At 39.3% G+C, this 22,126-nt stretch overlaps 1 protein-coding gene across 1 annotated transcript in view; it reads right to left on the bottom strand.

Moving 5' to 3' along the window:
- Positions 1 to 22,126, bottom strand: part of LOC128692292 (angiotensin-converting enzyme) — a 158,635-nt gene that overhangs the window by 113,037 nt on the left and 23,472 nt on the right. The window contains exon 4 of the mRNA XM_070096268.1: positions 13,038 to 13,162. Within this exon, the coding sequence (XP_069952369.1) occupies positions 13,038 to 13,162 (125 nt within the window). The remainder of the gene's footprint in view (positions 1 to 13,037; positions 13,163 to 22,126) is intronic.

Raw genomic sequence — 22,126 nt, 5'->3', positions numbered from 1 at the left:
AAAATGTATCGAATACCGGATTTATCGAATACCGATGCCATCAAATACCGGGGGTCCACTGTACCTAGTTACCACTTGTTAACAGCTACAGAACCTAGTTACCACTTGTTAAGAACTAGAGTACCTAGTTACCACTTGTTAACAGCTACAGTATGTAGTTACCACTTGTTAAGACCTACAATACCTAGTTACCACTTGTTAGGAACTATAATACGTAGTGGTAATAGTGTGTTCCTCTCCACTGGCCTCTGTGGTTTTCTTTACGTTTACAAATATTGTAGCGTTCACTATTTAATTCAGTGGATATTTTTAAAGGAAAAAACTGGAAAACATAATAATGGTTAGTTTTGATGTGGTTAGTTTGTTCACTCAAACTAGCGATATGACTGAACTATTTTGAGGTGTAAATCCGCTGAAAGGGATCCGAATTTTCATGTTCTTTATAAAAAATGATCTTAAGTCTTATTGAATTACGAATTTCACAAAATCAGTTCTCGTGTGAAGGAGCTTTAATTAAGAGCCAAGTTTTTCCTGAATTTATGGAATACAGTACTTTGAGAGTGAAGTTTTTACCACAATTTTTGAGTGTGAGGTCACTCGCTTGGTTACGACTGGTTCATGATGAATGCACAGCCTGTCCTTCTGTCATCTGCTACGTATCATAGTTCTTAGATCAACTTCTCTGAGTACAAATTATAAGCTTAAAGTTTAATGCAAAGAAAATGCCAAACTCGCATTTTCTGCAGCCTCATGGTAAAAATATGACTGTTTTAAAGAAATGTAGAAAAGCAAGATTTTTGTGTAATTACTTTATCTGCACACCCTTCTTTAATGTCTTCTAAGAAAAAGAGGCGTCAATGCGGGACTATCGAATATGTTCAACACTTTATCCAAATACGATTACACTAAGAGTTTCATAGACTGCTTATTTCTTGACCAGTGGTAACTTTGTTTTGTTGTGGCTATAGAAATAAAAAATGAAATTATAAATTTAATTATTTTTAAATGTATGAACTAAACCTTGGAAACAAAATTCTATCACATTATGATGTAATTTGCATACCCTTAATTAAGAAACTTTTTAAATAAAAAAATGTTTTTAGAAGATACAAAGATGAATGATGACATTTGTATATTTCCATGCTCAGATGGTGTAACTAACGACGCTGAAGTTAACTCATGACACTGAGTTTGACTCTCCGATTATTACTGATTTTGTCATCACTGAAGGCTCTTGACTCGCATAATGAGTCTAACAACATCCTCATTGTAGAAGCCAGATACAAATACTAAAAAATCCAGGAAAAGGGAATTAATGTACAATTGTTATTTATCCCATTACAGACTGGATAAAGTTGATACATTAGGCAAAAGAAAGTACCCCAAAGAAAAGTATAGAATATAACTTTGGTGTATATGTGTCTAGCATTATGAATAATATTAAAAGAGAAGTAATAATGAAATTGAATGTTATAAAAATGCAGTCAGAAGCCTGAGATCTATAACCCACTATGATAACATGATTGCATATGAGGAAGTTTTTTGGAGCAACTTGCAATATGAATAAACTGTAAATGTAGTAGCCAGGCTTAAGCTTGATTGTCAGTACTACTGGAAGCATGGCAGACACACACACGATGATCAAACCAAATGCTAAGTATGTGTCCAACCTTAATGTCATTATCTTGAACACCATTTGCTTTACTGTCTGTTCATTGAGGAGTACATATAGAGATAGGCAGTATAATAACCTACATGATATGTCAAAATATCTTATTAATGAAAATAAGATACCAGATATGTAGTAGTAGTAGGTTGGTAGACAGCAACCACCCAGGGAAGTACTACCGTCCTGCCAGATGACTGTGAAACAAAAACCTGTAATTGTTTTGCATGATGGTAGGATTGCTGGTTTCTTTTTCTGTCTCATAAACACGCTAAGATAACAGGGATATCTTGCTACTCCTACTTACACTTTGGTCACACTTCACAGACACGCACATGCATATATATATATACATACATCTAGGTTTTTCTCCTTTTTCTAAATAGCTCTTGTTCTTTTTTATTTCTTCTATTGTCCATGGGGAAGTGGAAAAGAATCTTTCCTCCGTAAGCCATGCGTGTCGTATGAGGCGACTAAAATGCCGGGAGCAATGGGCTAGTAACCCCTTCTCCTGTATACAATTACTAAAAAAGAGAAGAAGAAAAACTTTATAAAACTGGGTTGCTTAAATGTGCGTGGATGTAGTGCGGATGACAAGAAACAGATGATTGCTGATGTTATGAATGAAAAGAAGTTGGATGTCCTGGCCCTAAGCGAAACAAAGCTGAAGGGGGTAGGAGAGTTTCAGTGGGGGGAAATAAATGGGATTAAATCTGGAGTATCTGAGAGAGTTAGAGCAAAGGAAGGGGTAGCAGTAATGTTAAATGATCAGTTATGGAAGGAGAAAAGAGAATATGAATGTGTAAATTCAAGAATTATGTGGATTAAAGTAAAGGTTGGATGTGAGAAGTGGGTCATAATAAGCGTGTATGCACCTGGAGAAGAGAGGAATGCAGAGGAGAGAGAGAGATTTTGGGAGATGTTAAGTGAATGTATAGGAGCCTTTGAACCAAGTGAGAGAGTAATTGTGGTAGGGGACTTGAATGCTAAAGCAGGAGAAACTTTTAGAGAGGGTGTGGTAGGTAAGTTTGGGGTGCCAGGTGTAAATGATAATGGGAGCCCTTTGATTGAACTTTGTATAGAAAGGGGTTTAGTTATAGGTAATACATATTTTAAGAAAAAGAGGATAAATAAGTATACACGATATGATGTAGGGCGAAATGACAGTAGTTTGTTGGATTATGTATTGGTAGATAAAAGACTGTTGAGTAGACTTCAGGATGTACATGTTTATAGAGGGGCCACAGATATATCAGATCACTTTCTAGTTGTAGCTACACTGAGAGTAAAAGGTAGATGGGATACAAGGAGAATAGAAGCATCAGGGAAGAGAGAGGTGAAGGTTTATAAACTAAAAGAGGAGGCAGTTAGGGTAAGATATAAACAGCTATTGGAGGATAGATGGGCTAATGAGAGCATAGGCAATGGGGTCGAAGAGGTATGGGGTAGGTTTAAAAATGTAGTGTTAGAGTGTTCAGCAGAAGTTTGTGGTTACAGGAAAGTGGGTGCAGGAGGGAAGAGGAGCGATTGGTGGAATGATGATGTAAAGAGAGTAGTAAGGGAGAAAAAGTTAGCATATGAGAAGTTTTTACAAAGTAGAAGTGATGCAAGGAGGGAAGAGTATATGGAGAAAAAGAGAGAAGTTAAGAGAGTGGTGAAGCAATGTAAAAAGAGAGCAAATGAGAGAGTGGGTGAGATGTTATCAACAAATTTTGTTGAAAATAAGAAAAAGTTTTGGAGTGAGATTAACAAGTTAAGAAAGCCTAGAGAACAAATGGATTTGTCAGTTAAAAATAGGAAAGGAGAGTTATTAAATGGAGAGTTAGAGGTATTGGGAAGATGGAAGGAATATTTTGAGGAATTGTTAAATGTTGATGAAGATAGGGAAGCTGTGATTTCGTGTATAGGGCAAGGAGGAATAACATCTTGTAGGAGTGAGGAAGAGCCAGTTGTGAGTGTGGGGGAAGTTCGTGAGGCAGTAGGTAAAATGAAAGGGGGTAAGGCAGCCGGGATTGATGGGATAAAGATAGAAATGTTAAAAGCAGGTGGGGATATAGTTTTGGAGTGGTTGGTGCAATTATTTAATAAATGTATGGAAGAGGGTAAGGTACCTAGGGATTGGCAGAGAGCATGCATAGTTCCTTTGTATAAAGGCAAAGGGGATAAAAGAGAGTGCAAAAATTATAGGGGGATAAGTCTGTTGAGTGTACCTGGTAAAGTGTATGGTAGAGTTATAATTGAAAGAATTAAGAGTAAGACGGAGAATAGGATAGCAGATGAACAAGGAGGCTTTAGGAAAGGTAGGGGGTGTGTGGACCAGGTGTTTACAGTGAAACATATAAGTGAACAGTATTTAGATAAGGCTAAAGAGGTCTTTGTGGCATTTATGGATTTGGAAAAGGCGTATGACAGGGTGGATAGGGGGGCAATGTGGCAGATGTTGCAAGTGTATGGTGTAGGAGGTAGGTTACTGAAAGCAGTGAAGAGTTTTTACGAGGATAGTGAGGCTCAAGTTAGAGTATGTAGGAAAGAGGGAAATTTTTTCCCAGTAAAAGTAGGCCTTAGACAAGGATGTGTGATGTCACCGTGGTTGTTTAATATATTTATAGATGGGGTTGTAAGAGAAGTAAATGCGAGGGTCTTGGCAAGAGGCGTGGAGTTAAAAGATAAAGAATCACACACAAAGTGGGAGTTGTCACAGCTGCTCTTTGCTGATGACACTGTGCTCTTGGGAGATTCTGAAGAGAAGTTGCAGAGATTGGTGGATGAATTTGGTAGGGTGTGCAAAAGAAGAAAATTAAAGGTGAATACAGGAAAGAGTAAGGTTATGAGGATAACAAAAAGATTAGGTGATGAAAGATTGAATATCAGATTGGAGGGAGAGAGTATGGAGGAGGTGAACGTATTCAGATATTTGGGAGTGGACGTGTCAGCGGATGGGTCTATGAAAGATGAGGTGAATCATAGAATTGATGAGGGAAAAAGAGTGAGTGGTGCACTTAGGAGTCTGTGGAGACAAAGAACTTTGTCCTTGGAGGCAAAGAGGGGAATGTATGAGAGTATAGTTTTACCAACGCTCTTATATGGGTGTGAAGCGTGGGTGATGAATGTTGCAGCGAGGAGAAGGCTGGAGGCAGTGGAGATGTCATGTCTGAGGGCAATGTGTGGTGTGAATATAATGCAGAGAATTCGTAGTTTGGAAGTTAGGAGGAGGTGCGGGATTACCAAAACTGTTGTCCAGAGGGCTGAGGAAGGGTTGTTGAGGTGGTTCGGACATGTAGAGAGAATGGAGCGAAACAGAATGACTTCAAGAGTGTATCAGTCTGTAGTGGAAGGAAGGCGGGGTAGGGGTCGGCCTAGGAAGGGTTGGAGGGAGGGGGTAAAGGAGGTTTTGTGTGCGAGGGGCTTGGACTTCCAGCAGGCATGCGTGAGCGTGTTTGATAGGAGTGAATGGAGACAAATGGTTTTTAATACTTGACGTGCTGTTGGAGTGTGAGCAAAGTAACATTTATGAAGGGATTCAGGGAAACCGGCAGGCCGGACTTGAGTCCTGGAGATGGGAAGTACAGTGCCTGCACTCTGAAGGAGGGGTGTTAATGTTGCAGTTTAAAAACTGTAGTGTAAAGCACCCTTCTGGCAAGACAGTGATGGAGTGAATGATGGTGAAAGTTTTTCTTTTTCGGGCCACCCTGCCTTGGTGGGAATCGGCCGGTGTGATAATAAAATAAAAATAAAATATGTATATTTATTCAAATATCCAAACAGATAAGCAAACTGTAGATATAAATCCAAATGTGCTCCTGTAAACCCTTTGAGGCCCTTGTTCTTAGGCCTTTTGTGTATCCACATGCTCTTGCACTACTCTTCACAGGATGGATATGGGGTGTACAGTAAACTAGCAGCTTCTGTTGTAAAATTTAATCTAAAATTGATGGTGTTACACTGAGGAAACATATTATTTTAAATCTCTACCTTATCAACATACATACTATGTGGTAAAAAGGCACAACTGCAGTTTAATATAACCCTTAATGGTGACGTTTGAAGTCAAAGCAGATGTTCAATTAAACATTTGTGTGTCTTACTACAGCCCTCGTGTCTGTCTCTCATACCATTACTGTTGCGTCGGTATTTCATACCATTACCATTGCACTGGTAGTTCATACCTTATCATTGTGTCGGTATCTCATACTTTACCATATATTCTTTTTCGAGAACTGAGCCTAACATTGATAAAAATGCGGTGTTTACAGACATAATTTCAAAGAAACATATGATGTATCGATGGAGTGCAACAAAAACATACAACAGAGGAACGTAAGGGAAGCATTAATATGAACAATGTTCTCAATTTCAATACTCGAAAAGAGAATTACTAGTCTCTAATGATTGCTTCTTCTTAAACTTGACAAACTTTTGAGGAACATAACTAATTACGTGAAATGTATTCACCTTTACCTCCAGTAATTTAGGAATTTAAATTAGACAAATTCTGATTTGGAAAAAATTAAACTTTCGTTTTTCTTTTTGGGCCACCCTGCCTCGGTGGGATACGGCAGGTGTATTGAAAGAAAGAAGAATACCAACAAATAGTAAATGAAACAAACAATACAGGGTAACTTTACTTTTGAAACATTTTACCCACCAATGACTATCAGCCCTGAACACACACATTTAACTACTTCTGTTCCACAGTTTGCAACTATGGAACAGAACTCTTCTCCAGGCTGAGGGATTGACAACCTCAAATCTATGACTTCAAGGGTGATGGACTGATTACATCATCTTCACATCTCAACTGCTTCTGCCTACTTTCTGTACTTGACTGAAGAAGCCTACTGTGTAGGCAAAACATTTCAGAATAAAGTTGCCTAAGTGTTGCCTATATGTCTTACTTACTGTAAAGGGGTGTCGTGCAAGAGATGTGGAAGATAGCTATGTATTTTTCCTATAAACAAATCAGAAAATAAGCCTCATTGCATCAAATTAGCAACAAGACCATGCAAGTAGTACTAAAACAGGACTCAGAGATGGTGATGACCTGGTTGTAGTTAACCACAAGTGCTCCGCATGAGGCTCAACCACTCAACCATTATAGAGAACTGTTTCAGCTGATCTTTGTTTTTTTTCTGGGAAGAATGCTACCTCGAGACATGCGGTTCAGACAGCCAAGTTGCCCATGAATGTTAATGTTCCACTCCAAGCTCCAGCTAATACCAAGGGAAGAGAATGCTGTACATGAGAGATCACTGTTTACTGGCCTAGCAATTACCCTGTCATTAATAACACAGAATGTGTGAGGACTGCATGACAGAAGAATAACCTGATCCCCTCCTGTGTGATCAGAACAACAACCTGATCCCCTCCTGTGTGATCAGAACAACAACCTGATCCCCTCTTGTGTGATCAGAACAATAACCTGATCCCCTCCTGTGTGATCAGAACAACAACCTGATCCCCTCCTGTGTGATCAGAACAACAACCTGATCCCCTCCTGTGTGATCTGAAGAACAACTCATGAACGAAGCCAATCGTCTTGGTACTGTTCATTTCAATGGCCCATGTAATGCTGATGATATACTTTAGAAGGGCAGCAATAAATGCATGTTCACATGCATTCAATTGTTGGACATGGAAACTCTACAAAAATTAGTTACATTGTTAACTCTTTCAGGGTCCGTGCCATAGATCTATGGCTTTACTTTGAGGGTCCAAACCGTAGATATACGTCATGAGCTCAGCTCACTCTGATAAGCTGTGAGCGGTAAATTTGAGCCTAGATATGAGAGAATACATCTGTGTGGTATGTGTGCACCACTTAAAACAAATCCTGCAGCACACAGTGCATAATGAGAGAAAAAAAACTGAGACCGTAATTTTCGATTACAACAGCGACTTTGCAGCACTTTTTCATATGTATTTTATAGGTATATTTTTGATTTCTTGGTCTCATTTGATAGAATGGAAAATATATTACAGAAATAGATATCATTTTTATTGGTTTTAGTACTGGAAATGGCTTGAAACTGAGCTCAAAGTAGCGGAAATGCTAAATTTTTGTCGATGTTCAAGAGTAAACAAATGATCTCACACGTCTAATACACACCAGCTGGTGGGTCTAATATACGTTCAAAAATGTAGTGATATTCTTCTTCTTCTTCTTTCAACACACCGGCCGTATCCCACTGAGGCGGGGTGGCCCAAAAGAAAAAATGAAATTTTTTAATTTTACACTTAGTAATATATACAAGAGAAAGGGTTACTAGCCCCTTGCTCCTGGCATTTTAGTCGCCTCCTACAACATGCATGGCTTACGGAGGAAGAATTCTGTTCCACTTCCCCATGGAGGTAAGAGGAAATAAAAAAGAACAAGAACCAGAAAGAAAATAGAAGAAAACCCAGAGGGGTGTGTATATATATGCTTGTACATGTATGTGTAGTGTGACCTAAGTGTAAGTAGAAGTAGCAAGATGTACCTGAAATCTTGAATGTGTTTTTTTTTTTTTTTTTGTTCAACAAGTCGTCAGTCTCTCACCGAGGCAGGGTGACCCAAAAAGAAAGAAAATCCCCCCCCAAAAAATACTTTCATCATCATTCAACACTTTCACCTCACTCACACATAATCACTGTTTTTGCGAGGTGCTCAGAATACAACAGTTTAGAAGTATATACGTATAAAAATATACAATACACTTACCATCCGACTTACGACCTGCTCGACTTACGACCACTCGACTTAAACCGTGTTTTTTATGCCAAATTTCTGGTAAATAAACAACTATTTGTGTTGTACACTGTGTTTATCCTAAACCTTACAGTATAAAATACAGCACTAACAACATAAAAAGTAAAGTAAAACATGAAATACCAAAATAAAACAATAAAATAAAGTCTTTATAAAAATGTTTTGTTGATATTCAGTAGTAAAGTTCGACTTACGACCATTTCGACTTACGACTGGTTTCTCAGAACCGAACTCGGTCGTAAGTCGGATGATAGGTGTATATCCCTCCAAACTGCCAATATCCCAAACCCCTCCTTTAGAACACAGGCATTGTACTTCCCATTTCCAGGACTCAAGTCCGGTTATATAAAATAACCGGTTTCCCTGAATCCCTTCACTAAATATTACCCTGCTCACACTCCAACAGCTCGTCAGGTCCCAAATACCATTTGTCTCCATTCACTCCTATCTAACACACTCATGCACGCTTGCTGGAAGTCCAAACCCCTTGCCCTCAACACCTCCTTTACTCCCTCCCCTCAACCTTTTCGAGGACGACCCCTACCCCGCCTTGTATCCCCTACAGATTTACACACTCTCCATGTCATTCTACTTTGATCCCTTCTCTCTAAATGACCAAACCACCTCAACAAACCCTCTTCAGCCCTCTGACTAATACTTTTATTAACTCCACACCTTCTCCTAATTTCCACACTCTGAATTTTCTGCATAATATTTACACCACACATTGCCCATAGACAGGACATCTCCACTGCCTCCAACTGCCTCCTTGCTGCAGCATTTACAACCCAAGCTTCACACCCACATAAGAGTGTTGGTACTACTATGCTTTCATACATTCCCTTCTTTTCCTCCATAGATAACATTTTTTGCCTCCACATATACCTCAATGCACCACTCACCTTTTTTCCTTCATCAATTCTATGATTAACCTCATCCTTCATAAATCCATCTGATGACACGTCAACTCTGCATGTGTATGAGACAGAACAAAAAAGACACCAGCAATCCTACCATCGTGTAAAACAATTACAGACTTCCATTTTACACTCACTTGGCAGGACGGTAGTACCTCCCTGGGCGGTTGCTGTCTACCAACCTACTACCTATATGTGGTGATATTATTTATACAATTATTACAATATTGCATAACAGTAAATCTTCTATTTTTTGGTTTGATAAAAATTCCTTAAGGGAATCAAAAATCAAAATGGAATTCATTTGTAAAGCCTGAAAACATAACTGATGAACAGAGGAAATGTTAGTTTAGTGCCAGGAATACCTACATTGTTTATTCTGGACCCTATTTTGAAACTGGAATATTTTAAACTTTGCATTAAATTGGCCAAATTACCAATTTCCTATCATTTTATTTTGCAGTTGAAACAGTTGACTTGGCGATTTCTTGTGCTCAACCGATAGAATAAAAGTAATATTAGTGAAATAGCTACGAATCTGGTCGACTGGAATAATGTAATTGGCCTAAAATGGGAGTCAAAGCCGGCAAAATCGCCTATGCATCTTTATCACTGACACATCAAAATTCGCGCGAAATTAATTTCGTCAATTTTCCATCAAATTTCGTACTTTTTGTTTTATTACCTTCAGAAAAAGATTCTCTACCATTTCATAAGAAAAAATAACAAAATTATTTTTTAACCCTTTGAGGGTCGACAGGCCCTCTCCGAAACTCGTTCTCAGGGTCGGCCAAATTTAAAAAAAAAAAAAATTATTTTCTCTTATGAAAAGATAGAGAATCTTTTCCCGATCATAAGGACACCAAAAGTTTGAAATTTGATGGAAAACTTATGGAATTATGCTCTCGCAAAGTTAGCGGTCTCGGCGATGTTTACGCATCGGCGATTTTGCCCATTTTGAGCCCCATTTTCGGCCAATTCCACTGTACTAGTCGACAAAAAACATGAATATTTCGCTAGAACTCCATTTTTTCTATCGAATGGGTGCAAGAAACCACCCATTTATGAAATTCAACTATCCAGTACAGTGGTCAGAATTTAGCAATTTTGCCAATTTCACACAAATTTCAAAAGATGCCAATTTCTGAATAGGGTCCAGAATAAACAAGAAAGACATTCCTGGCACTAAAATGACATTTCCTCTGGTCATTAGTCACGTCTCCAGGCCCCTCTTATATTCTTTTGCTTTCCACTTTCAATTTTTATTCTCACAAAAAATATAAGATTTACTGTTATGCAGACTACTGCATTAGTGTAAAAAATGGTATAAATATCATTGGTGCACTTGTGAAAGAATATTAGACTCACCAGTTGACGTGTATTGCACGCTTGGCACGATTTGTTTACTTTTGAAATTTGGTAAAAATCGAACATTTCTGCTACTTTGAGCTCAATTTCAAGGTACCTTTCATTGTAAAACCAGTCAAAATCATCTCAATTTCTGTAATATGTCTTCCATTCTATAAAATGAGACCAAGAAAACTAGAATACAACAATAAATACCATACGAAAATACAGTGCAAAGTCGCTGTTTTATTCCAAAAAAATGGTCAAAGTTTTTTTTTTTCTCATTATGCACTGTGTGCTGCAGGATTTTTTTTAGACTGTGCACACTGACCACATAGACCCCTTCTTTCATATGAAGGCCTACCAGCTTTCTCCCACTAGATTTGAGGGCGCTAGAATTTAGGCGTACTAGTACGTCAAAAACCCTGGGTCGTAAGCCGTACTAGTACGTCCGAAATCCTCAAAGGGTTAAAAATTCTTAGACACTGGTGCACACTTTGAAATTTGGCCTCTGGACCCTGAAAGAGTTAACCATAATCTGGAACGCTGACACAACAATGACGGAAGGAATTATGTTGGGGCTCGAATTCTCATTAGAATCAAAACTCAACACAATCCTGGAGCTCGTGTAGAAGATGGTTGTAGGCATCAAGCATCATTCTAAATTAATCCACTAGTCCAGCTTAGTTTCATGCTTCCACTACTGCTTTAGCATGGACTGCAGTAGAGAAGGGCCCAGACACAGGCTCTGGTGGAACTAGACACCCACCATCCTGGTTGTTGTGGAAGAATTCTGGAGGGTCCCAATGGATTGCAGTAGAAAAAACAAACACCCTCTTGAAAATGCACTGAAAGCTCAAACAAATAAATCCTCGTCCTTGTACACAATTTCCCTGACTGTTGAAAAGCACTCATTAAGAACAGGCTTTTTTAATAATTACAGTACTTGGGAACAAAGCAGAACATATAGTCTATCTTCAAGAACCTTTTCTGAGCAGAATGATTTACAAACCTTACCGGTAAAAGAACAAGACAATGATTATGCTGTAGAGAGGAAAACTGGAGGATATTGATGGCAAAGCATTTCGATATATATATGGAAATAGATTATGTGCTCTCGTGATCCTAGTCAGTCATTAGAGATCTCAGAGAAAACTTATAAAGCCAGTGTAAAAAGAATTAAATGGGTTTAAGTTCTGAATTTAATCTATGTACTACACCAGCAAAAACTTTTTGAATAGTTTTTCTTCCCCATCATATTTCCTCTAATGTTTCACCATCATAATTGTCTCAAAAAATCTCTTTGAAGACTGTTTTACTAGAAAATGTATTCTAAAACCCATACAAATGGAGATAATGTAAGGTTACACATGGTATAAACCTTGGTAATAAATACCGACAAGTTGGTTTAGAAAGACACGTAAGCAAACACTATGACATATTTATTAGAAAACGTATCGGTCCTGGGACCTTGATCACTTCTAACATACAGAGGTAGAAAGGCATTATATATAGGCGGAGAGTGAGGTGTGACGCACGTGACCTGAGGAATGTCATAAGAACATAAGAACATAAGAATGGAGGAACACTGTAGAAGGCCTACTGGCCCATGCGAGGCAGGTCCTTATCAAAACAACCTCTGCCTATGATGAGGACGGGTAGACGTTGAAATCATGTGACTCCTGTGTTGTTGGGTTGGTGGTGCTTAAGTATTATGTATGCCAATGTTTTTGAAATTTTGTAGTTTCCAGTGTTGCGTTCTATAGTGTCGGTGACGGCGATTAGTGAGGCTTCTAGGCACCGTCGGCGTCTGAGGTCTGGTTCGGTGAGAACGAGTTGTGCCTCATTCCAGGGGACATTTGATGAACTGGAATGAGGCACAACTCTTTCTCACCGAACCAGACCTCAGACGCCAATGGTGCCTAGAAGCCTCACTAATCGCAGTCACCGACACTATAGAACGCAACACTGGAAACTACAAAATTTCAAAAACACTGGCATATATAATACTTAAGCACCACCAACCCAACAACACAGGAGTCACATGATTTCAACGTCTACCCGTCCTCATCATAGGCAGAGGTTGTTTTGATAAGGACCTGCCTTGCATGGGCCAGTAGGCCTTCTACAGTGTTCCTCCATTCTTATGTTCTTATGTTCTTATGACATTCCTCAGGTCACGTGCGTCACACCTCACTCTCCGCCTATATATATAATGCCTTTCTACCTCTGTATGTTAGAAGTGATCAAGGTCCCAGGACCGAAACGTTTTCTAATAAATATGTCATAGTGTTTGCTTACGTGTCTTTCTAAATCAAGGTTATACATAAACATTTTATCTCAAACAAATAATGTCACTTACCTGGGTTAGCACCAGCACGGAAAATTTTTGGAAGATGTCGGTACTGAAGGAAGTATTCCACGTGTCCCATCTCATGATGCACGACAATCAGGTCATTCATGGTCACGTCCGTACACTGCCGTATTCTTAAATAATCAGGGCGCTATCATAATATTCTAGAATAAATATTAATTAATCAGAAATACACATACAGCGACCAAAAAACATTTAAGACAAATGATTATCCAGTGAAAGGTTATCATGTTCTTATGTATAAAGGCAAAGGGGACAAAAATAGTGTAACAATAATAACAATAATCAGCCTGTTAAGTAAACCCAGTACAGAGTATGGCAGAGTCACTACTGAAGGAATTAAGAGCAAGACAGAGAGCAGGACCACAGATGAACAAGGAGTCTTAAGGAAGGGTAGAGCAAGTGTTTACAGTGAAGCATATAAGTGAACAATATTTAGATAAGGTTAAAGAAAGTTTCGTTGCATTTATGAATTTGGAAAGAACATTTGATAGGCAGATGGCGTAGCATTGCAGTAGATGTTACAAGTATGAAATAGGTGGTAAGTTACTGAGAGCAGCTAAGAGGTTTCATGAGGATAGGAGGCTCCAGTAAAAGTAGACCTTAGACAAGGATGCATGATATCACGATGGATGTTCAACATATTTATGGATGGAGTTATTATAGAAGTGAATTCTCGGGTGCTGGGAGATTGCAAGATAAAGAATCTAACACAAAGTGGGAGTTATGCTTTTGGGAGATTCTGAAGACAAGTTACAAAGGTTGGTGGGCAAATTTGGGAGAATATGTAAAAGAAGGAAATTAAAAGTGAATACTGGAAAGAGCAAGGTGATGGAGGTGTCTAGAATATGGGTGAACATCATAATTACCGACCTTATTAGCTAATTCCATTCAGATCATTAATTAAATTCTAGAGAAACACCTGCCAACCCATTCACCTTCATCTAGACATGGGCAATTTATGTGTTCTAGATGTAGGTGTATTTCTGGTTTACTGAGAGTTTCAGAGAAATGTGGGACTTTCCATGTGGCTTCATTAATTACTTATTACCATATCTATTAATGCATTCAATTGTACTGATAACACTTTCTGACTTTGGTGTGTGGAGACTGGGTCATTAAATTCCTTTAGGAATACCTCAAAATAATGAGTACTGAGTCACAGTTTTAATACACGAGTTTGCCAGATGGAGACATGGGTGATGTGGATGCGGTTGGTTGTGTTACTGAGGAAACTGTGGGCCAAAGGCCCTCAGGACATGGCACTGTGTTACTGATATAAAGGTCTACTTGATGTTATCATATATACTAAGCTCCTACACTTACTTTTTTTTTTTTAACAAGTTGGCCATCTCCCACCGAGGCAGGGTGACCCAAAAAGAAAGAAAATCCCCAAAAAGAAAATACTTTCATCATCATTCAACACTTTCACCTCACTCACACATAATCACTGTTTTTGCAGAGGTGCTCAGAACACAACAGTTTAGAAGCAAATACGCATAAAGATACACAACATATCCCTCCAAACTGCTAATATCCCGAACCCCTCGTTTAGAGTGCAGGCATTGTACTTCCCATTTCCAGGACTCAAGTCCGGCTATATAAAAATAACCGGTTTCCCTGAATCCCTTCACTAAATATTACCCTGCTCACACTCCAACAGATCGTCAAGTCCCCAAATACCATCTGTCTCAATTCACTCCTATCTAACACGCTCACGCACGCTTGCTGGAAGTCCAAGCCCCTCGCCCACAAAACCTCCACTACCCCTTCCTTCCAACCTTTTCGAGGACGACCCCTACCCCGCCTTGCTTCCCCTACAGATTTAAACGCTCTCAATGTCATTCTACTTTGATCCATTCTCTCTAAATTACCAAGCCACCTCAATAACCCCTCTTCAGCCCTCTGACTAATACTTTTATTAACTCCACACCTTCTCCTAATTTCCACACTCTGAATTTTCTGCATAATATTTACACCACACATTGCCCTTAGATAGGACATCTCCACTGCCTCCTCGCTGCAGCAGTCACAACCCAAGCTTCACACCCATCTAAGAGTGTTGGTACTACTATACTTTCATACATTCCCTTCTTTGCCTCCATAGATAACATTTTTTCTTTCTTCTTTCTTTCAACATACCAGCCATATCCCACCGAGGCAGGGTGGCCCAAAAGGAAAAACGAAAGTTTCTCCTTTTACATTTAGTAACATATACAGGAGAAGGGGTTACTAGCCTCTTGCTCCCGGCATTTTAGTCGCCTCTTACAACACGCATGGCTTATGGAGGAAGAATTCTGTTCCACTTCCCCATGGAGGTAAGAGGAAATAAACAAGAACAAGAACTAGAAAGAAAAGAGAAGAAAACCCAGAGGGGTGTGTGTATATATATATATGCTTGTACATGTATGTGTAGTGTGACCTAAGTGCAAGTAGATGTAGCAAGACATACCTGAAATCTTGCATGTTTATGAGACAGACAAAAGACACCAGCAATCCTACCATCATGTAAAACAATTACAGGTTTTCGTTGTACACTCACTTGGCAGGATGGTAGTACCTACCTGGGCGGTTTCTGTTTACCAACCTACTACCTAGGATAACGTTTTTTGTCTCCACATATACCTCAATGCACCACTCACCTTTTTTCCCTCATCAATTCTATGATTAACCTCATCCTTCATAAATCCATCCGCTGACACGTCAACTCCCAAATACCTGAAAACATTCACTTCTTCCATACTCCTCCTCCCCAATTTGATATCAAATTTTTCTTTATCTAAATCATTTGATACCCTCATCACCTTACTCTTTTCTATGTTCACTTTCAACTTTCTACCTTTACACACACTCCCAAACTCATCCACTAACCTTTGCAATTTTTCTTTAGAATCACCCATAAGCACAGTATCATCAGCAAAAAGCAACTGTGTCAATTCCCATTTTGTATTTAATTCCCCATAATTTAATCCCACCCCTCTCCTGAACACCCTAGCATTTACTTCTTTTACAACCCCATCTATAAATATATTAAACAACCATGGTGACATTACACATCCCTGTCTAAGACCTACTTTTACTGGGAAGTATTCTCCCTCTCTTCTACACACCCTAACTTGAGCCTCACTATCCTTATAAAAATGCTTTACAGCATTTAGTAACTTACCACCAATTCCATATACTTATATCTATACTGTACTTACATCTTCATCTAAAGTAATTTACATACTTAGAAACTAGACTGGAAATGAAGCTGACAAGAGCTTTACAGCAAAATTAATCTAGAATTAGGAGTTTAGTAAAGAGGTGACAGAAGTGTATGCCATTATTATAGTGTTACAGACCTCCCTTACCTTCTCTCTGAACGTATTTCCATCCCTGCTCAAGACTTAGGAAAAATGGAAAATCACTAATTTTCCACAGAGGGTAACAAAAATATTTAGGTAATGAAAGACTGCATATCAGATTAGAGGGAGAGAGTATGGAGGAAGCCAGTCTGTTCAGATATTTGGGAGTGGACTTGTCAGTACAAGATGGGTCTTCAAAAGATGAGGTGAACCATAGAATTGAGACTAGGAAAAAAAAAAAAAGATGAGTGGTGCATTGAGGCATCCATGGAAACAAAGAGCTTTGTCCATGGAAGCAAAAAGAGGAATGTATGAGAGTACTGTGGTACTATCGCTCTTATATGGGTATGAAGCATGGGTTTCAAATGTTGCAGAAAGAAGGAGGCTGGAAGCAGCAGAGATGCCTTTTCTGAGGGCAATGTGTGGTGTGAATACTATGCAGGGAGCTTGTAGCTTGGAGATTAGAAGGGGCAGGGTTACTAAAAGTATTATCCAGAGGGCTGAAGAGGGGATGGAAGCTAAAGAGAGGATGGAATGAAGTAGGTTTAATTGGAGAGCATATAAATCTGTAGTGGAGGGATTGCAGGGTAGGGGTTATCCTTAGAAAGGCTGGAGGGGGGAAGTAAATGAGGTTTTGGATGCAAAGGGCTTAGGCATCCAGCAGGCATGTGTTAGTGCATTAGATTGGGGTGAGTGGAGGGAAGGGGTGTCTACAATTTGACGTCATGCTGGAATGTGAGCAAGGTTTCTTGACTGATTTTAGAATGCAAGCAGAGTAACATTTATGAAGGGGTTCAGTGAAAGCGGTTAGCTGGATTTTAGTCCTAGGGAAAAAACAGTGCCTGCACTCTGAAGGTGAAGATGGTGGTGTTGCAGTTTGAGGATCGATAAAATAGACACATGTGCAACTCTTGGGTATCTTTATTGAGGAAACGCTTCGCCACACAGTGGCTTCATACAAAGGAGAAACTTGAAGAACAGGAGGAGAATGAGGTAATCAGTCCCTCAACCTTGAGTCGATGTGGTCAGTCTATCAATCTTGAATAGAATACGGCATATGAGCGGAGAAGCAGCTTATAAACCGTAGGCAGGAGAGGTGCAGCAGTCGTAGGTGGTGTCACATTTGTCCAATGTTGAAGTAGGTCGTGCCCCAGGGTTAGGCAAGTGAAGAATTCCCAAGTATTAAGATCCCAAGAAGTTGCAGTGTCTGACGGGATTGTAGATGAATGGTTCAGAGAACCGACACGTTGATAAAATAGACACATGTGCAACTCTTGGGTACCTTTGTATGGACTGATGAAGCCACTGTGTGGCAAAACGTTTCCTCAATAAAGATACCCAAGAGTTGCACATGTGTCTATTTTATCAATGTGTCGGTTCTCTGAACCATTCATCTACAGTTTGAGGATCGTTTGAATTGGAATATCTGTGCATTACTGTACTTACAAGTGAGCTATTGAAGTATTGATGGTGCATGTATTTCCATTTTTTTTTTTTTGGGGGGGGGGGGGTCACGCTTGTTCAGTGGGAGACAACCAGTGTATTAACCCTTTGACTGTCTCGGTTGTATACATATGTCTTACGAGCCACCGTTTTGACGTATATATACTCATAAATTCTAGTGGCTTCAAATCAAGCAGGAGAAAGCTGGTAGGCCCACATGTGAGAGAATGGGTTTGTGTGGTCAGTGTGCACCATATAAAAAAAATCCTGCAGCACGCAGTGCATAATGAGAAAAAAAAACTCCGACCGTTTTTTTTTAATTAAAATGCCAAATTTGTGGTCTATTTTCGTATAGTATTTATGGTTGTATTCTCATTTTCTTGGTCTCATTTGATAGAATGGAAAATATATTACAGAAATAGAGGTGATTTTGATTGGTTTTACTATGAAAAGAACCTTGAAATGGAGCTCAAAGTAGGGGAAATGTTGATTTTTGCTGATGTTCAAAAGTAAACAAATGATGTCATTTTCCAATAAATGCCCAAGTAGCCATTCTAATATGCAGTCATGAATGGGTTGACATTATTTATACAAATATTACAATATTACAGTCGTCTGCATAACAGTAAATCTTCTATTTTTTGTTTGAATAAAAATTCAAAATAGAAAGCAAGAGCAATATCAGAGAGGCCTGGAGACGTGACTGATGAACAAAGAAAATGTTATTTTAAAGCCAGGAATGTCTGAATTGTTCATTCTGGACCCTATTTTGAAATTGTCATATTTTTTATTTTTCATGAAATTGGCCAAATTGCAAATTTCTGACTCACGTTATTGGGTAGTTGAAATCGGTAAATGGGCAGTTTTGTGTACACAATCGATAGAAAAAATGAAGTTCTAAAGAAATATCTATGAGTTTGGTCGACTGGAACAATGAAATTAGCCGAAAATAGGGCTCAAAGTGGGAGAAATCGCAGATTCGTAAATATCGCCAAGGTCGCTAACTTCGAAGAACGTAATTCTGACAGTTTTCCATCAAATTTCATTCTTTTGGTGTCATTACAATCAGGAAAAGATTCTCTATCATTTCATAAGATTTTTTTTTTTCGGAAATTTTGCGACACCAGGAGACACCTCAGGATTTGGGGTTGCGACAATCAAGGAGTTAAAACAAGGTAAATGTATTATTTAAAAAAAATTTTGTGAAGCCTCTTCAGCTAATATTTTATATTTACTGTCATTAACCACTAAACGAAAATATTATAAATGGTCCAAGTTGGAAAATTTGTGCGGGTTATTTATGTATTGTTCTAGTCATGGCATTGTGCCTTTTCGGTTTTTATTGTGCACTACCTTATTATCCCATTTATATTCAGCAATAACAGTAGATATCATGGGAAGTGGCATAAGAATCTTTCCTCTGTAAGCCATGTGTGTTGTAAAAGTCAACTTAAATGCTGGGAACAATGGGCTAGTAACCCCTTTTCCTGTAAAAATTACTAAAAAGAATAAGAAGAAGAAAATTGTCGAAGTGGAAAGTTTGAATGTGCATGGATGTTGTGCAAATGATAAGAAAGAGATGATTGTGGACGTTATGAATGAGAAGAAGCTGGACATCCTGGCTTTAAGTGAAACAAAGCTGAAGGGGGTGGATGAGTTTCAGTGGAGAGGAATAAATGGGATTAAATCAGGGGTTTCTAATAGAGTTACAGCTAAAGAAGTAGAAATAATGTTGAAGGATAAGCTATGGCAGGAAAAGAGGGACTATAAATGTATTAATTCAAGGATTATGTGGAGTAAAATAAAGGTTGGATGTGAGAAGTGGGCTATAGTAAGCGCTTATGCACCTAGGGAAGAAAGAAGTATAGAGGAGAGAGAGAGATTTTGGGAAATGTTGAGTAATTGCATGGGGAGTTTTGAACCAAGTGTGAGAGTACTTGTGGTTGGGGATTTTAATGCTAAAGTGGGAAAAAATGTTGTGGAGGGAGTAGTAGATAAATTTGGGGTGCCAGGGGAAAATGAAAATGGGGAGCCTTTAATTCAGCTATGTGTAGAAAGAGGTTTGGTAGTAAGTAATACATATTTTATGAAAAAGAGAATAAATAAATATACAAGGTATGATGTAACACGTAATGAAAGTAGTTTGTTAGATTATGTATTGGTGGATAAAAGTTGATGGGTAGGCTCCAGGATGTACACGTTTATAGAGGGGCAACTGATATATCGGATCATTATCTAGCTGTAGCTACAGTTAGAGCAAGAGGTAGATGGGATAAGAGGAAAATGGCAACAACAAGTAAGAGGGAGGTGAAAGTGTTTAAACTAAGGGAGGAGGAAGTTCGGGTGAAATTTTTTTTTTTATTATCACACCGGCCGATTCCCACCAAGGCAGGGTGGCCCGAAAAAGAAAAACTTTCACCATCATTCACTCCATCACTGTCTTGCCAGAAGGGTGCTTTACACTACAGTTTTTAAACTGCAACATTAACACCCCTCCTTCAGAGTGCAGGCACTGTACTTCCCATCTCCAGGACTCAAGTCCGGCCTGCCGGTTTCCCTGAATCCCTTCATAAATGTTACTTTGCTCACACTCCAACAGCACGTCAAGTATTAAAAACCATTTGTCTCCATTCACTCCTATCAAACACGCTCACGCATGCCTGCTGGAAGTCCAAGCCCCTCGCACACAAAACCTCCTTTACCCCCTCCCTCCAACCCTTCCTAGGCCGACCCCTACCCCGCCTTCCTTCCACTACAGACTGATACACTCTTGAAGTCATTCTGTTTCGCTCCATTCTCTCTACATGTCCGAACCACCTCAACAACCCTTCCTCAGCCCTCTGGACAACAGTTTTGGTAATCCCGCACCTCCTCCTAACTTCCAAACTACGAATTCTCTGCATTATATTCACACCACACATTGCCCTCAGACATGACATCTCCACTGCCTCCAGCCTTCTCCTCGCTGCAACATTCATCACCCACGCTTCACACCCATATAAGAGCGTTGGTAAAACTATACTCTCATACATTCCCCTCTTTGCCTCCAAGGACAAAGTTCTTTGTCTCCACAGACTCCTAAGTGCACCACTCACTCTTTTTCCCTCATCAATTCTATGATTCACCTCATCTTTCATAGACCCATCCGCTGACACGTCCACTCCCAAATATCTGAATACGTTCACCTCCTCCATACTCTCTCCCTCCAATCTGATATTCAATCTTTCATCACCTAATCTTTTTGTTATCCTCATAACCTTACTCTTTCCTGTATTCACCTTTAATTTTCTTCTTTTGCACACCCTACCAAATTCATCCACCAATCTCTGCAACTTCTCTTCAGAATCTCCCAAGAGCACAGTGTCATCAGCAAAGAGCAGCTGTGACAACTCCCACTTTGTGTGTGATTCTTTATCTTTTAACTCCACGCCTCTTGCCAAGACCCTCGCATTTACTTCTCTTACAACCCCATCTATAAATATATTAAACAACCACGGTGACATCACACATCCTTGTCTAAGGCCTACTTTTACTGGGAAAAAATTTCCCTCTTTCCTACATACTCTAACTTGAGCCTCACTATCCTCGTAAAAACTCTTCACTGCTTTCAGTAACCTACCTCCTACACCATACACTTGCAACATCTGCCACATTGCCCCCCTATCCACCCTGTCATACGCCTTTTCCAAATCCATAAATGCCACAAAGACCTCTTTAGCCTTATCTAAATACTGTTCACTTATATGTTTCACTGTAAACACCTGGTCCACACACCCCCTACCTTTCCTAAAGCCTCCTTGTTCATCTGCTATCCTATTCTCCGTCTTACTCTTAATTCTTTCAATTATAACTCTACCATACACTTTACCAGGTACACTCAACAGACTTATCCCCCTATAATTTTTGCACTCTCTTTTATCCCCTTTGCCTTTATACAAAGGAACTATGCATGCTCTCTGCCAATCCCTAGGTACCTTACCCTCTTCCATACATTTATTAAATAATTGCACCAACCACTCCAAAACTATATCCCCACCTGCTTTTAACATTTCTATCTTTATCCCATCAATCCCGGCTGCCTTACCCCCTTTCATTTTACCTACTGCCTCACGAACTTCCCCCACACTCACAACTGGCTCTTCCTCACTCCTACAAGATGTTATTCCTCCTTGCCCTATACACGAAATCACAGCTTCCCTATCTTCATCAACATTTAACAATTCCTCAAAATATTCCTTCCATCTTCCCAATACCTCTAACTCTCCATTTAATAACTCTCCTCTCCTA

The sequence above is a fragment of the Cherax quadricarinatus genome, chromosome 53, assembly GCF_038502225.1.
Source record: "Cherax quadricarinatus isolate ZL_2023a chromosome 53, ASM3850222v1, whole genome shotgun sequence".
Taxonomy (NCBI): domain Eukaryota; kingdom Metazoa; phylum Arthropoda; class Malacostraca; order Decapoda; family Parastacidae; genus Cherax; species Cherax quadricarinatus.
This window is presented reverse-complemented; position numbering and strand designations above follow the sequence as displayed.